General features: G+C 34.8%; 2 protein-coding genes across 4 annotated transcripts; one reads left to right on the forward strand and one right to left on the reverse strand.

Moving 5' to 3' along the window:
• Window positions 1-4,601: 4,601 nt before the first annotated feature.
• LOC124828976 (uncharacterized) lies at window positions 4,602-8,826 on the reverse strand. Of its 3 annotated transcripts, XM_088097711.1 has the most exons (10): window positions 8,536-8,574; window positions 8,270-8,341; window positions 7,684-7,846; window positions 7,275-7,583; window positions 6,799-7,058; window positions 6,388-6,561; window positions 6,191-6,307; window positions 5,735-5,914; window positions 5,449-5,495; window positions 4,602-5,085 (listed from the first exon to the last, which is right to left on the reverse strand). In XM_088097711.1, exons 1-10 carry the CDS (start codon window positions 8,557-8,559, stop codon window positions 4,770-4,772), a joined length of 1,662 nt encoding a protein of 553 aa, XP_087953837.1. In that variant the 5' UTR covers window positions 8,560-8,574; the 3' UTR covers window positions 4,602-4,769. The 3 variants fall into 3 exon arrangements, with proteins under 3 accessions (XP_087953837.1, XP_047158330.1, XP_087953836.1); XM_047302374.2 differs by lacking the exon at window positions 8,536-8,574 and adding an exon at window positions 8,668-8,826 and having other exon boundaries at window positions 6,799-7,583; XM_088097710.1 differs by having other exon boundaries at window positions 6,799-7,583.
• Window positions 8,827-10,066: 1,240 nt separating this feature from the next.
• Window positions 10,067-11,717, forward strand: LOC124828979 (protein WHAT'S THIS FACTOR 1 homolog, chloroplastic-like). Its single transcript, XM_047302382.2, has one exon. It carries the CDS (start codon window positions 10,199-10,201, stop codon window positions 11,351-11,353), a length of 1,155 nt encoding a protein of 384 aa, XP_047158338.2. The 5' UTR covers window positions 10,067-10,198; the 3' UTR covers window positions 11,354-11,717.
• The last annotated feature ends 4,017 nt before the right edge of the window (window positions 11,718-15,734 follow it).

Genomic DNA, 15,734 nt, shown 5'->3' on the forward strand with positions numbered 1-15,734 from the left:
TGCTCCTCTTTAATCTCTTCTCACATATTTTCATTTTTCCTATCTCATAATTTTTTGATATCATTTCTTCATCTTCCACCAAGAGCAACAACATCGTTTCTTTTGTTCTTCTTTCTTCTTCCCCTTTCCGTTTCTCAGTTTTTTTCACCTTTGGGAAAGAATAAACAAATCCAATAAAAAAAAGAAAAAAAACATCCACAACAAAACATGGGGTGTGGTGCTTTCTTTACTTATTCTCTCAATTAGTCATCCTATGATTTTCCCCCTTAGATGGGCGTTGTTTCATTTTCTTCTATAAGTTTCCTGCACCCTTTTCTTCAATCTCCTTTGGTTTGATCATTTTGTGGTTTTCTGTTATTCAAAACCTATAAAGTTTGAATTTTTTTTGGGTTTTTTAAAATGTTTTTGGGGTTTGATTGGAGTATTCAACCTTTTCCCAATGTTTTTGAGCAGGGAAAATGGTCACCTAACCTTTCACTGCTTTTCCTCCCCTCTGACAAGCTGTATTGGTTTTTGTTGGGTGTTGAAATGTTTAATCCAACCCTATTTTGAAACGTTGCAAAAGGAGAAAGAATCAACACTACACAAACACACACATTCTCCTTCACTATAAGATAAAAACCAATAGTGAGCAAGAAAAAATTTGGTTCAGACACGGTAACAGTGTTCTCTTCGAATCTCCTAAATCGTCGCAGATCTCCAATCGCCAAAACGAGGCAGCTCCATCGTCGTCGAGACCGGCTTCCCCACCTCCCTCTTCAGCCAACTCTTCACTGTTGCCGTCGTCGCAACCTGATCCTCGTCTCCCAAACCCTCAGATTGAACAGAATGTCGTCGCTTCGGTTTCAGATCAGGTTGCAGATTGCTCTTTGAACGTTATTTTAGTTGTGAAGATTCTGATGGTGCTGATTGTGGTCACGAGCGTGAAGAGGCTCACCGTTGGAATCACCATGTCGACGTTCGCGGTTCTGCTTCTAGAATACGTGGGGTGGCGTGTGGTTTCTGGTCCGTGGTGGAATTGTGGTTCTAGAAGGTTTGGGTCGAGGATGGTGAAGAAGCTCTTGCCTAAGAAGTTTCGTGCACCAAGAAAAAAACAACTATAAGGGGAATAAGGAAATTGAGTATGAATCGGTTAGTGAAGTTCCAAGTGTTGTGGAAGATGATAAGTTACCCGTTTTAGAAATAGAAGAGAGATAAAAAGATGGCGATGTAGAAAGAGCAGAGGAGAGAGAAAAAAAATTCAGATTTCATAGCCACGTCACCATGGATTTAACTTCGTTTACGCCAATTTAAGGGGAAAGACTTGATTGATATAATTTATACTACTTTGGGATAGAATAGAGTCATTTTTAAAAACGGATACTAAACTAAAAAATCAGCTCTTAACATGAGAACGAAATAAGCATTTAAGCCTAATATCTAAGTTATAACTAATACAATATTTGATTGCCTAATATCATTTAATAGAATATTTGGAAAAAGACGGAAGAATATGACTATTTGAGGTGCAGGAGAAAATCGTGAGGTATAGGAAAAAAAATTCTTGATAAATGAGTTGAAAAAAAATAAAAGATGTAAATACCTGTTAGTGGGGTATATTTGGCATTATTTGAAATATTGGAAGTGGAGGAAAAAATTTAAGGAAGTATTCTTGGATAAATGAGTTGAAAAAGATAAAAGATGTAAGAGCAATTCTCCCTACAGCTCTTTTCATCCTGCAGCTAAAAAATGTCAATCCTATCTAATTTACTTAATAGGCATTCGAACGTCGGTTAGGTTTTTCTTTAGTTTACTTTTTTTTTTGTTTTTATTTAATAATAATAAAAAAACATTTTAAAAAAATTAAAAATTTAATATTTCAAATTAGAAAAAAATTAAAAAAATATTTAAATTTAATAATAATTTTTTTAATTTAATAAAATTTTAATTAATTTAATATTTTTCATATAATTAAATATATCTAAATATTTTAATTTATAAAAAAATATTTGTTAAATAAAAATAAATAAATAAAAATATTTTTAATTTAGTTTTTTAATTTAAAATATTAAATTTTTATTTTTGAAATATGTTTTCTTATTATTGTTATTATTAAATAAAAACAGAAAAAAGTAAATTAAAAAAAAAATTAACTCGCATTTGAATACTGATTAAGTAATCAGCGTTCGAATGTTTATGACTGACTATTAATCGAAAAGGTATTATGATATTTTTGAAGTAAGGGCTCCTAGATTGGGGAATGATCTTGACACTCTCAATAACCCCATCTGATGTATAAATGAGTGATTATGTCGTGGAAAGTAGTAAGAGGTCCTAGTCTATGGTAACTGGTTAGGGCCATAGATGTAAGACAGATTAACCTTGGTGTATGGCATTATTGGTGGTGGTTGAGGATGTAAGTATGTTTTCTCTTTTGTGATGATAACCTTAATGGTGTGAGCTTAGGGAGACATTATTTTCAATTGCTCCAGCAAGAGGCGAGGAGAAACAGTTGGAAAGTCTGATAATTCTACAGGTGTAAATTTTGTCTTTTGTAAGTTTGTTTTCTCATAGTAGTTCGCATTTGATCGTTTGGAAACCAACAGTAGTGAGCAGCCCCCCTTGTAATAACCTTTCAAAAAACATCCGTCTAAACATATAATGGGTCTACAGCTTATGAAACTATCTTTACAAGCTTTGAGACAAACATACATTCTTTGGAAGATTGGGTCACCATTATGAGACTCAACTTTAATCTGCACTGTTGAACCTGGGTTACACCTCAACAGCTCATGTCCATAGTCGTATATCCTTTTATACTGTTCTTTGAAATCTCCTTCAACCTGTCTTGTGGCAATTAACTTTGCCCTTCGTGCCTTGGATATTGACACATTTGTATTCCATTTTCTTAATGCTTTAGTACGAATATCATTCACCCTTAAATTAGGATTGTCAACTAAAGACCTATCTATTTCCTGACTCAACCACTTAACATTCATTAGTTTAATGTTAAGTTGCCTACTACAACCGTGAGTATCAATTATCTTCCTTCATCATGTTCATAGCTCCTTTATCATCATCAAGCTTATGTAAAACATCTTGGATATTGTAATATAATTCTTTTACTTCCATGTAACCCAGATCTTTAAGTGAACCTAATACTCCAAAATAACACCATTTACCGGGATCTACGTCCCAATAAACTATCTCCCTGCCTATATACTTAAAGGGGACTTCTTTGATCAAGGTCCCACCGTGATGGACCACAACCTGAAACATGTCATCACACATTCCTACCCGAACCCTGCAAATGCAAACGACGGAGACACTAATTTAAGTTAAACTAATATCAATGGGACAACTATCAACCATCAAAAGAAGACAACTTTTCACCCCTACTTAAACCCCCTATAAAGCGACAACAGTGATAACATATACAACAACTACATTTCATAAAATTATCAAACATAAACCCTAACCTCATTTGCGGTTTCCAATTCGCTCTGCAGATTTCAGCTTCAACAACATCCTTATTTCAAGACACTTCCTCCACAATGATAAATCCCAAATCGTAATTTCTCTGCAACCCAAACCCTAACCTCTGATTTATTCACCACTGCCACGTTATCTGTAATAATATAGCCACGTATTAACCTCACACAACCACGTATTAACCTTCCCCAGACACGTTGCAATCTTCAGCAGTGTTAGCTGGCCCGTTAAAAAATGAACGTCGTTACCAAAAAGGATTTAATTGCACACTTTTTTCACAAATTGGGACCACATTGAACTTTTTAAAAAACATAAGACGCAATTGAACATTTGTCCTCTTTCGAGGGATCAAATGAGGTATTAAGCCTAAAATTAAAAGATACAAGAAGAACTGCTCAAGATGTGAATACCTACCGCTTTCATCTGTTTGCTAAGTAAATGCTGGAAATCACATAACTTCACAAGATATTGTTACCAATACGTTTTAATATTTTTCCTATTTAATCATTTTAAAATGGTGATCTAAATATAAAAAAATTCAAATTATATTATTGGAAAACTTTCTTGATGTAATTTAAAAGTTATCTAAAAAATAATTTATATTTCAACAAAATTACATAATTCAAAATTTATTTATTCCAAAACTACAGGATTGGACAATACAAAAAATCATTTTTATCTTTTAAATTATACAATTCAGATTTTTATCTTTTAAATTATACAATTCAGTTTTTTTTAAATCGAATTGTATAATTTAAAAATAGTAAAATAAAACGTGATTATGCATAAAGAAAGTTATATAGGCGCAGCAAAAAAACTGCCATGCTTCACTTTGGGAGTCCAATTTCACCAAGTGGACTTGTGTAACTGCTAACAAAGTCGAGTCATTCCCAACCAGTTCTAATATTAATGTGAGAAGGTATAATAATACTTGTATAAGTTTACTAATTTATTTCCTTTAATCAAACCAACCTACTAGTAAAACAATTACACAAATTTCTTTTAACATTTATCTTCAATCAAACAGTTCAATACTCAATTTATATATTATTAATTTCCTTTTATTTTTTCTTCTGTAATTAAATGAAGATAAAAGATTTGGCAATAACTATTGAAGGTGACAGAAGAAATCAAGAAATTCTCAAAGACGTTTTATATACAAAATTTGCATAAGAAAGAGAAGCGAACCTCGAGTACTATATAGCAAAAATATCCAGATCACAACTAACGAGTGGCATCCAAGGATTCTAAGGTTTATTTTGTTTTATAAACAATAGCAGGAAGTAGTTGTTTTCCCCTCAGTAAACTCCAGAATTCAGCTCTGCATCTTTCTCAAAAATGTCCCACCCATCATCAAGAAGAGCATTTTGATAAGCTTTTGATTTTTCCTCGTCGTGTCCACTTTTGGAAGAAAGGCTTTCACTTGTCTTACTTCTTTCAGATGAATCACCATGCACAGAACCTACATCAGATGCCGCTGTTTTGTGGGACGTACCTGATGAAGCTAACTTGCAACTGGTCTGACTTGAGGTGAAGGATTCACTCAATGGAAGATTTGCATCAAATCTCTCTTTTAGGAGCCTAATATCCTGACAAATAACTGAAATTTCTCCTCTGCAAAGTTAAATGACAACGAAACATATTAGAATAGAAAGAACAAAAGTATTACAACTACAAAAGGCCAATTGATAACATAGTACACTGATATGCATGTTGAAGGAAGAAAGGAAAGAATATTCAAGTCCTAGTAAAAGATCCAAACAACAATTTCAGGGAAATGATGTCAAACAAAATGCCATCCAGTATGACAATGACCATTTAAAAATATAACGTAATGGTCATAATCTAATAATCTGGAACCTACAGTAATTTCCAAAAATAAATAATAATCAACAGTTTAGAGAATTGGATTGAAAGATATAAATACAGTAAACAAGCAGAAAAATACAACTATGTTCAGACAGAAAAACAACTTACTGCAACACATCAACCACCTGCCCTCGATCCATAAGGAACTCCCGTAACTGCAGAGATTAAAAGGTGGAAATAAAAAATCATAAAATAGAAACGAAGAAACTTCTCTAAAATAAATAAGGGTGTACCAATCCTTAATATAATTTGTGAATTATGATCTTAAACCACCAAATATATGGGAGGATAAACCCTATTCACTTTAAAAACAAAGTCACTTAGAGGTGCTTTGCCCAAAATATTATATGTAGAATAAATGCAATGGTTTAGAAGCTCGAGAAACACAAGTAACCTTCGAATTCTCTTCTGCCTCCTGTTTTAGTCTTTCTGATTCATGTAGTACCTTCTCCACCAGTTTTTCCTGTTCAGCAAGAGCCCTTTGTGCAGATTCCGCCTTTTCCAGCTTTTCATTCTCAGCTGCTTTCCTAAATTCTTCAGCTGCAGCTAGTCGTGCTTCGAGAACTCGGCGCATCTGGAAGCCAGAATAAGGAAATGAACTATATAAAATGCTAGCAATTTTACTCCTTAATCATCAGGTTAAGCAATCCAATTGCACAAACGAATATTTTTAATCATGAATACAAATTTTAAATTACATGCCTTCCTTAGACATTATGTTATAGAAGAGAAGACTGACTATTACAATAGTTAGGAAGGTGTTCAAGGTATTCTGAAATGCAGAAATTCGTCCAGCAAAGGTATGATGATTAAATTTCTAATGAACAACATAAACTAAAGTGTAAAGCACCTCATTGAGTATTGCAAGACACTTATCCCTTTCATCAGACAAGCTGAGTAGGCGTGATTGAAGTTCCTTCAGTTCAGTTGCCAGAATTGCTTTTTCCCCATACACTTCTCCCGCATGCTGCAAGAACAAGTTGACAATAAATATTTTTTGCTCGTCTCATACTACACAATAAATGCAAAAGACTGAATTTTAACAACCATGTCATTTGCTTCTTTAGCTTGTTCCAGCACTGTTTTATATCCTTCTACCCTGGCCAGAATATTAGACCCTCCAGTAGCAGCATCCATGCTGGCCTGCTGTGCAGCTTGCTCCTGAAGTTGCACATCCCTCATCAAGTTGATAAGAGATTCCATTGATGAAAACAAAGTTTTCTGCATCAATGTTAAATAATGTTAAGATGTCACAAGTATTAAAGTTACCCCCAAACTATTAGCATATCATTCCATATTAACAAGGCTAATACATTGCTATGATATCTACTCTATTGCTTAATCATTCAGTACAACAGAAATTATTTCAAAGTCATCTTCATAACCTCTGCCACATGATATATTGTTATAAAGCTAGTATTCCTAACATCCAAATATGAAATCTAGGACTACTAATACCTTGTTACTTTTAGCATCATCGATGATTTCCTCAAGCAGATCAATTCTGCAAACTTGACTATATTGGCTAACTTCATTCTTTCCACCAATATCATCTTCAACATCACTAGTTTTGTCAACAGCACTAGAAAAACCAGCATTGAATTCTGATTGAAGACTATCTTTAGAGTTTAGTGTATTCCCTTGAGCAAGACAAACAGCTTGGACCTCAGAACTTTCTACTTCAATCAAGTTAGTTTCACAATCCTCCGGTATGTGACCTGTAGTGGCATCATAATAATCAGCTGAAGGACCTACAAAACCTACCCATTCTTCATTTAAACGGTTTTCAGTCCCATTTCCATTGTTATTAGTGGATGTAGCCTCCTTGCTATGGTAGCTATGCTCAGGTTCAGTCTCTTGACATATACCAGAAGAAATCAAGTTTTCAGACTCAACATCAACATGAGGTCGTCTCTGATAAATATTTTCATTACCTTCCTGAATAAAGCAATTTGATATCTCCATAGCAATCTTGTTTGAGATCTCTTCAATGAAATTATCTTTAACCTTCTGCAAAACATCTAGCTCTTTCATATCATCCATTCCAAGAAATTTTTCAGTAACACCGTTTGAATTACTGACATTTGACAATGTAGAATTGTCCAGAGCTTCATTCAAATCTGGTACCAATGAATAATCAGCTGGTTTGGTATATATAGAATGTGGGGCAGAAGAAGGCCCCACATCTATGTCTTGAACAAGCTGACGGTGCCTCAAACTACTTCCTTCCTCCTCACTTTCAGCTACATTTTAAACATGTCACGACAGATATATTAGTAAACCAGACCAATGCAAACAAGGTAGAGTGATATATAAATGAAAGTGCAAAAGAAGCAACTCCACCTTCAACATTTAGTGGAGCCCAATGGGCATTGTCCTGTGGAGGAGTTGCAAGAGGTAATTTTTTGGACATGACCGGGATGACTTCCGCAAGAACAATTCCAGCAGCAAGATCAGCATCCTTTGGGTGTTCAATAGCCACAGCTCTCAGTAACCTGGCATCAACCTGTTCAGAGAAAATTAATAAACTTCAGTTAAGACTCAGTATGCATAACAAGTTTGACACGCTACCAGATTAGACATCTTTATAAATACTCTGATTACAGAATGTGTGATGATTTATATAATTATTGGCACCAGTAAGTTCATTCTCAAGCATATATCAACTACCACGGGGAATTTCTTAACAGTTGAATAGAAACAATATCTATTCATCCAAATTATACATGGGTTCATGAACTTAATGCTCAACTACAGAGTCCAATAATCTTTATTTTTATTTGATAAGTGTAATATTGGAATTGCAAATGAACTTCACAAATCAGAACTATAGTCCGAAAACCACTACTAGATGACAGAGCAACCAATAGTTAATAATAATGTATTCATGTGCAATCACACTTTAGAGGAAAATAGTAAATAGCTATACCTGCGGAAATAACTCCTGCAAGCTTCTATAGACAGAATTGAAACCCATGATCAAGGTAGACAATCTGCAAAGCTTCAAAAAAGAAGAGATATTTCTTTTTAATATTGATATTTTAATTATATAAAAACCAAAACATGTAAGCCATTAAAACCTAAAAAGAAAGAAACTTAGGGATCGTGAATTATGAATAGAATTCATCGAAAAGGGACATTGAAGAACCCTAAGCAAGCTGTTTGGAAATGGAAAGTTAAAGGGCTCTTTCTTACGTCTACCCGCACACCCCTTTTCATTAATTTTTGCAAAACCCTTTGGCAAACGAAAACCGCTGGTTAATGGCAAAGTGAAAAACTCTGTCACTCAAGATACCAAAAATAAAAATAAAAACGTCATCAAGATACCTTATTTTGAATAGGGCAAAAATGAGAGAAAGAAAATTGGAAAGAGAGAAAAAAAAATGGAAAAAGAGAGAAGAATTGCGGGTGGAAGAGAAGAAGGAGAAGAGATGAGTGATCTTGACCGGTCAGTGTGAAAGTAGAATTGAATTGGGGAGCATATGTAAATTCACCAATTTCCTAATTTCGAGAAATGTGGAAACTGACCAAGCTAAGCTATTGGATATTATTGTCATTTTCATCCAAATGGAGGGCTTTTAAGACCATATCCACACACGGAAATTTCTTTTTTCAGAAAATAAAATTAAAATAAAAATACTGTCACACGAAAAAAAATTGAATATGTTAATATATTAAAAGCAGATGTTGGATAAAAAGATCTTTTTTTTAAAAAAATGATATAACTTAAATAAATTATTAAGAAATAAATATTTGAATAGTATAGTACTCATTATATCCTTCCTCTTATACAGCACTATCCAACTATATAGAAGTAAAATAATAACTTTTTTTATATTTTTTTAATATTTTCTCCATTAAATTATCCATTAAATCTGAAAGTAAAATATAGTAAATATTAATGAGACAATTCCCAAAGGTTTTGGACAGTTTGTATTTTCTTTTTAAACTATCTAGTTGTTTAGTTTCCTTCTCCCGGAAGTTTCTTGGGAAGTAACCTTCCCAAGGCTATTATGGCATAGGGTAATGGAAAATCAAAATGCCAATGTGAGTTGGAAATTGTTCATAACCTAATTAGATTCATAATGCCTTCTACGAGTTTAAACCCCATATTCAATGAAAAAATCAAAATTAAATAATATATAAAAGTTCATAAATTATTACTTAAATACTCTTTCCATAAATTTACTAATGATTTATTGATGATAAATTTTTTAATATATATTTTCTTTAAAAATCCAACATTAATATTACTTTTATTAAAATACCTTTCTATAATTGTTTTTATTGAAATTTAGAACGTCTTGTTTTTGTTTACAAATCATATCTGAATGTTTTGATGACTATTGAAAAATTAAAACACAAAAAGTTCATAAAAGAATAAGATGTGTTTATAGAATTTTTTTATATTCAAAAAACAGATTATGAAATCCAATATATAAATAATAATAAAAACTTACGTATATATTACAATTAATTAAATATATTATATATTTTGTTGATATTTTTTATTAAGAGACATACCAAATAAAATAAAATTACTGAATTTAATTATATATTGGGTAGTTAAGTTAATAAATATATTTTCAGATATTATTAATGATTTTATACTAATAACACTAAATACTAAATGAATATTGTTGAATGGTGTTATCACGTATTAGCAGTGTTATTAGTATAAAATGATTATTTTGAAAATTTGGAGGTTGTAGAAAGTAAAAGCCTGTACCATTCATTACTGTAACAGACCATAATTTGGTGTGTCAATTTCCAACACTGGCAAGTTCTGCCATTGTTCTCATCTCATAGCAGAGTGGTGCTTCTGAGTGTGGCTGTAGCGCTGGTTGAAGTTGAAGGTATGTTCTGCAAAACCAAAACCCACACTCTTTTCTACCATAACAAGGCAAGAACTATATCAAGCCTCAAAGTAGTGTGGCGCAAGGATCCAACACTGGACCGAGCTATAGAGTACGACAAGCGTTACAAGCAATGTGCCCGCGTCGTCAAAGAAGTCCTCAACGAACCAGGCCAAGTCATTCCTCTACGCTACCTCGAGAAGCGCCGCGAAAGGATGCGCCTCAAGGTCAAAGCTGAAACCTTTATCAACCAAAACCCCGGTTTGTTCGATGTCTACTACAGTCGCATCAAACCCAAAACCGAACCGGTTCGCTTCATACGCCCCTCCGACCGCCTTCACTGCTTTCTCCAGGAAGAGCAACGGATTTTCTCCGAGAACGAACCCTTCATTGTCTCCAAGTTATGTAAACTGTTAATGATGTCCAAGAACAAGTTTATCAGTGCTGATAAGTTGCTTCACGTGAAGAGGGAGTTCGGGTTTCCTAACGATTTTTTGGTTGATTTGGTTCCTCGCTATCCGCAATATTTTAGGTTAACTGGGTCTCCTGGAGAGGGGAAATCATTTCTTGAATTGGTTGATTGGAATCCCGAGTTTGCAAAATCTGTTATTGAGAAAAGAGCCGAGGAGGAGAGTGAGCGATTGGGGATTAGGGTTAGGCCTAATTTCAATGTGGAGCTACCGCCAGGGTTTGTGTTGAAGAAGGAGATGAGAGAGTGGGTTAGGGATTGGCTGGAGCTTGATTATGTGTCCCCTTATCAGGATGTGTCCCAATTGGACCAGGCTTCCAGAGAGATGGAGAAGAGATCCGTTGGAGTGTTCCATGAACTGCTTTCTCTTTCCTTGCATAAGAGGATTCCGGTTCCGATCCTTGGAAAGTTTTGTGATGACTATAGGTTTTCCAATGCGTTTTCCACCACTTTTACCAGGCATTCGGGGATATTCTATCTGTCCTTGAAAGGTGGGATTGAGACGGCAGTGCTGAGAGAAGCATACCGAGGTGAGGAGTTGATTGACCGTGATCCGTTGCTTCGGATAAAAGATAAATTTGTTGAGTTGTTGGAGGAGGGATGGCGGCAAAGAAAGGAGCAATTGATGTTGAAGCAAGAAAGGATTAAGGAAGATATGGAGCTATTGGCCACGAAAGTTGGTGAATGAAGGTGTAGACCAGGTGTGTTGATTGATATGAAAAACTTTCAATTTTTGTGAGGAAAAAGCTTGACCGTTACTGGCTAGTACAACCCTTCTCACTTGGTATGATTGTTAGTTAGTCTTAAGGTGCATGAATTGCTGCACAACTTTGAGTCATTCAAATTCTTCATTTGATGCATCAGAGCAAAATGAAATTTTACTTCATAATGTCGATATGTCAGGGAGTGAGGTTGCTGTAAAAGTAACATACCCATTAGTTACCTAGATATAGCCTTTTCTCGTACCTCTTGTACTCCAGATGTAATTTTCATCTATAATTAAATCAGCTAAGAGATAATCAATCTCTTGAGCTCTTTTTATTATATTTTCAGTCTTAAGTGTTAATTTTCTATTTCCTCTAGTTATTTCACTGACGAGCAATGACACAAGCCTTCAGTTATTTGAATTTTAAGTGTTAGTTAGGTGTGATACAAATTCATTAAGTGTGCGTAGGATATTTTATCTTTGATGTCACTTTGCCTTCCGGTGTACGCCTAAGTCACAATAGGATATTTTGGGTGAGTGTTCTGCGCTGCACGGCTTTCTGCCATTACCTAACTTGGTCTAACCCTCTACCATGAGGTAATATAAAATGTACTATGCTTATATAATTGAGGTTCATATGCTTTAATCGCAACAATATTTTATGGGTTTGATATATGATAAATTTTGGGGACTGCATATGTTTTCCATACCAAATCTAATGTGATTTAAAAACAGTTGTAATCAAGCCAAATAGTCACTATAACTGAGAGTTGCAAATCTTGCTCTGTGGCCATATGTGTAAATATGTGTGTGTGTATATATGTATATGGCTGTGATGCTTTTGCGCATGATTATAGAAATAGTTTGATTTGTGATGTGAACTTTGCAATTTGACGTGCCTCACTCATTAATGACACGAACCAATTGGTGAATATTGTCTGGATCTTCACCTCAATTTCCAAAATCTTGCAAATCGAATGGAAATTTGTGATTCCATTTCCGGAATTGAGTTTGAGAAGTTGTATCTACAGCTACCGTGCTGGTCACAATTGAGTGAAGAGAACAACTTGATGTCATAAAAACTCATAAAACTAAGACACATGGTCGTAAGTATTGTGTGATACACAGATGAATCGTATGATATAATTCTTCTCCCTCACAATACGAATTGCTAAAACACTTGTTTTCCTTATTACGATCGTATCGTGCGATTTGTTCTCATAATCACATGAATTGCGATTCTGGTATGGTTCGTATCCTTGTTGCAGGAAATATTCATTTGGGTTTTATTGTGAATCAAGTTTGGTCTTTCAACCCGGTTTGGTAAAAATCCTACATTTTGTTTCTTTTAAACTAAGAAGTGAACAAGAATATGTGGAAATGGTTTTTCTGCTTCTCCTCCAACCATTATCACAAACTGGGGGAATGAGCAAGACATGCAAAACAGTAAGATGAGAGAATTGGGAGGAACGAAACAACTGCAAGACGCATGATAATGAAGTGAGTTCTTTTGGAGAGTCTTGCTTTTTGAAAAAGGGTAAATCAAAGAGGGAGTTTGATACTACTTGAAGTTATCGTGAAAGTCTTCCTATAGGAAAATGTAAATTTTTTTCATATGCTTGTTGGGCTGGCATAGAAAGGATGAAACATCACCTTGCTGAAAAAAAGATAGTATTCCTTGTTGCAGTGTTCCAGATGAGGTGAAGGAAGTATTAAAGAAAACAGAAAGAGCATAATAACTTTGTTTGTGCATAAGTCACAATAGAAGTAGACGTGAAACTTTCGACACATAAAAATCATCGAACACATAAAGCTATAAAGATCACATATCTCTTTCCCCACAAAACCATGCATGTGTTACATAATTGTTGCTTTGTTTAAGCAAGTTCCCAGCCTTGATGCAGTCGTTAGATACTTCTTGCTCTGTTGTAGCTTGTGTACACCACTCTGCAATTATGGCCATGATAAAGGAAAGTCTGCAATGGGCATTGAAGAAAATTATTTCCATTATCAAGACTATATATTTATGTGTACCTTTCGGAAACCATTCTGGCTTTAAGCTTGTCCATTTGACCATATGGCTCAACCCTAATACCGTAAACCTACCTGCATCCAACAATCTTCTTTCCAGGTGGAAGAGGAACAAACACTATGTTTGCTATTGGTAAAAAGCCCACATTTCATTAATCATGATTTGTTGCAATCTAGGGTGATCAAGTGTGCTAGGTACATTTTTAGGGATAGAATAGAGGACACAAATGAGACAAAGTAGGAAAAGGAAGGAGACAACTAATCATAGCTCAGAAAACTGTATATATGATGAGAATTTTTGGCAGAGTGAATACCTTTTTGAGGAGTTGTGGGCTAGCTAGGATCTTCATTATCTGTAGCTTTTGTATGGGGAGGCAGTAGTGAAGGACTTGAAGAAGAGGACTGATTAGGTAACATCAAACCGATATCTTGTGTTCTTTGATAATGCACAAGCATATCAAATAAAATCGTTGAGATGTATGATACCTATGTCAGACTTGGTAGATGGTGATTGTGAATTTATCTAAATTCATTGTGCTTTAAAATTTAGGCATTTATATACACAATCCAGATAATTCTTCTGGCATCAGATCAAACCTGTAGTTCATCACTTGGAGGCAACAAGATGTGGGAAACACAGTATTTCCGATGGTGGTTTCTTAAAAAAAAAAATACATCATATATGTGCTAAGAATGGAAACAATAAGTTGCTTTGTTTGATGATGATTAAATTATGATACCAAATTAGCTTAGAGACGCAATGAAGTATTTGATTTTCATGTTTCAAGCATAGTGAATTGAAATTTGTCAAGCAATCATGCATGTTACGTAATAGTAAAGTTGTTGCCTGGGTTAGAAGTTATGGGTTCAAGTCCAAGGAATAGTTTCATGCACTGGCGTGCTGGATGCTTCAAGAAAATTGTTTCCAACTGTCATCTAACCACTATTCTGTTAGTTTGTGTTTTATTAACAAATTTGTTATCAGCAGGGTGTTTAAGTCTTTTCCTAGTATTATGGTGATGCAATTAGTTAATACATATGACATTGAGCCAGAAAAACGCACCAGTTCTGCATGTTAGTAATTTGCGAATTATCTAATACGTCCTTTGCCCACGCTTCTCATCCTTTGTGATAGGAGTTATTCTAAACCTTGTTCAGGAACAAGGTTGGTGATTCTAACCCCCATTTTGTATAGATTGTCGTCACCTACAGATTCGTCACGCTAAATGGATGAGAAATACAGAAATGGTAACTCCATTCATTCTGTTCTTGGTAATTACATTTTATAAAATCACGATTCATCTGATTAACAACCTACTGGGTGCAAGTTCATCAGTCTGCAAGTATTTAAGCAGCTCCAATTCTTAAGGGGTCATATGAAAATTAAGACACTTAAGAACTGAAGTGAAGATAGAAAGAAGAGATAAAAAATGAAGAGGATCAAGGTTTTCAATTTAATAGCGATGGCTATGACATTTATGTCAATTGTGCCAAAGATGGTGAGTCAGACTTTACCAACACCATTTCTTCATCCACTTTGTTTATCCCAACTAACATTAGCAAACTATGCTTGTGCAATGCTGCCTCTCCCCGCAGCACCAGCAGCTCCACCACCACCACCACCACCTTCCCCCGGTGATCATGGTTTTAGAGGTAATGAGCGCTCCACTCTTCAAGAAGAAGACTGTTGCCGGTGGGCTAAGGAAATAGACAACCAATGTGTATGTGAAGTCCTAGTTCTGTTGCCACCCTTCCTTACTAAACCTTTGCATCAGTACGCAATTAGCATTGGAGAATCCTGTAACGTCACTTACTCCTGCGGTGGCTCAATATAATCGACAAACTCACGTTTTGATGCCACAAAAAACTTTTACTAGTGGAGAAGAATCAAATCTTGTCTTCGGTTTTAAGGGTTCAAGTTATGGTTATGGCCTCTGATTCCTTCCTTTTGCATTGTGTGTTACAAACAAACTCTACTTAGTACTCTCAAAAACAACTGCTACTTGTGTTTTATCTCTTTCTAATAAAGATAGATATCACTAAGATACAAGGCTATTGGACATTTCCCAATAGTGATCTATTGCTATGTCTTTAACTTAAACTTACCAATCAGTAAAGACACTTTTATTTTACATTCCGAACAACAACAATAATGCAACTAATATTAACCCTTCCACATAGTGGAAAGGACAGAACGAAACAGAAGAAGCCACCACCCTTTTGAAATCTTACAATCCATCTCCCTAAACGTGGCACACTAGCGCTTTTAAATCAGAGTTTGAGGCTTTTGGATAAATCATTGTTTAAACAAGTCTGTAGCAGGCATTGGCAG

This window comes from Vigna umbellata, chromosome 8 (assembly GCF_029865625.1).
Source record: "Vigna umbellata cultivar VRB3 chromosome 8, Vumbellata_1.0, whole genome shotgun sequence".
Classification (NCBI taxonomy): Eukaryota; Viridiplantae; Streptophyta; class Magnoliopsida; order Fabales; family Fabaceae; genus Vigna; species Vigna umbellata.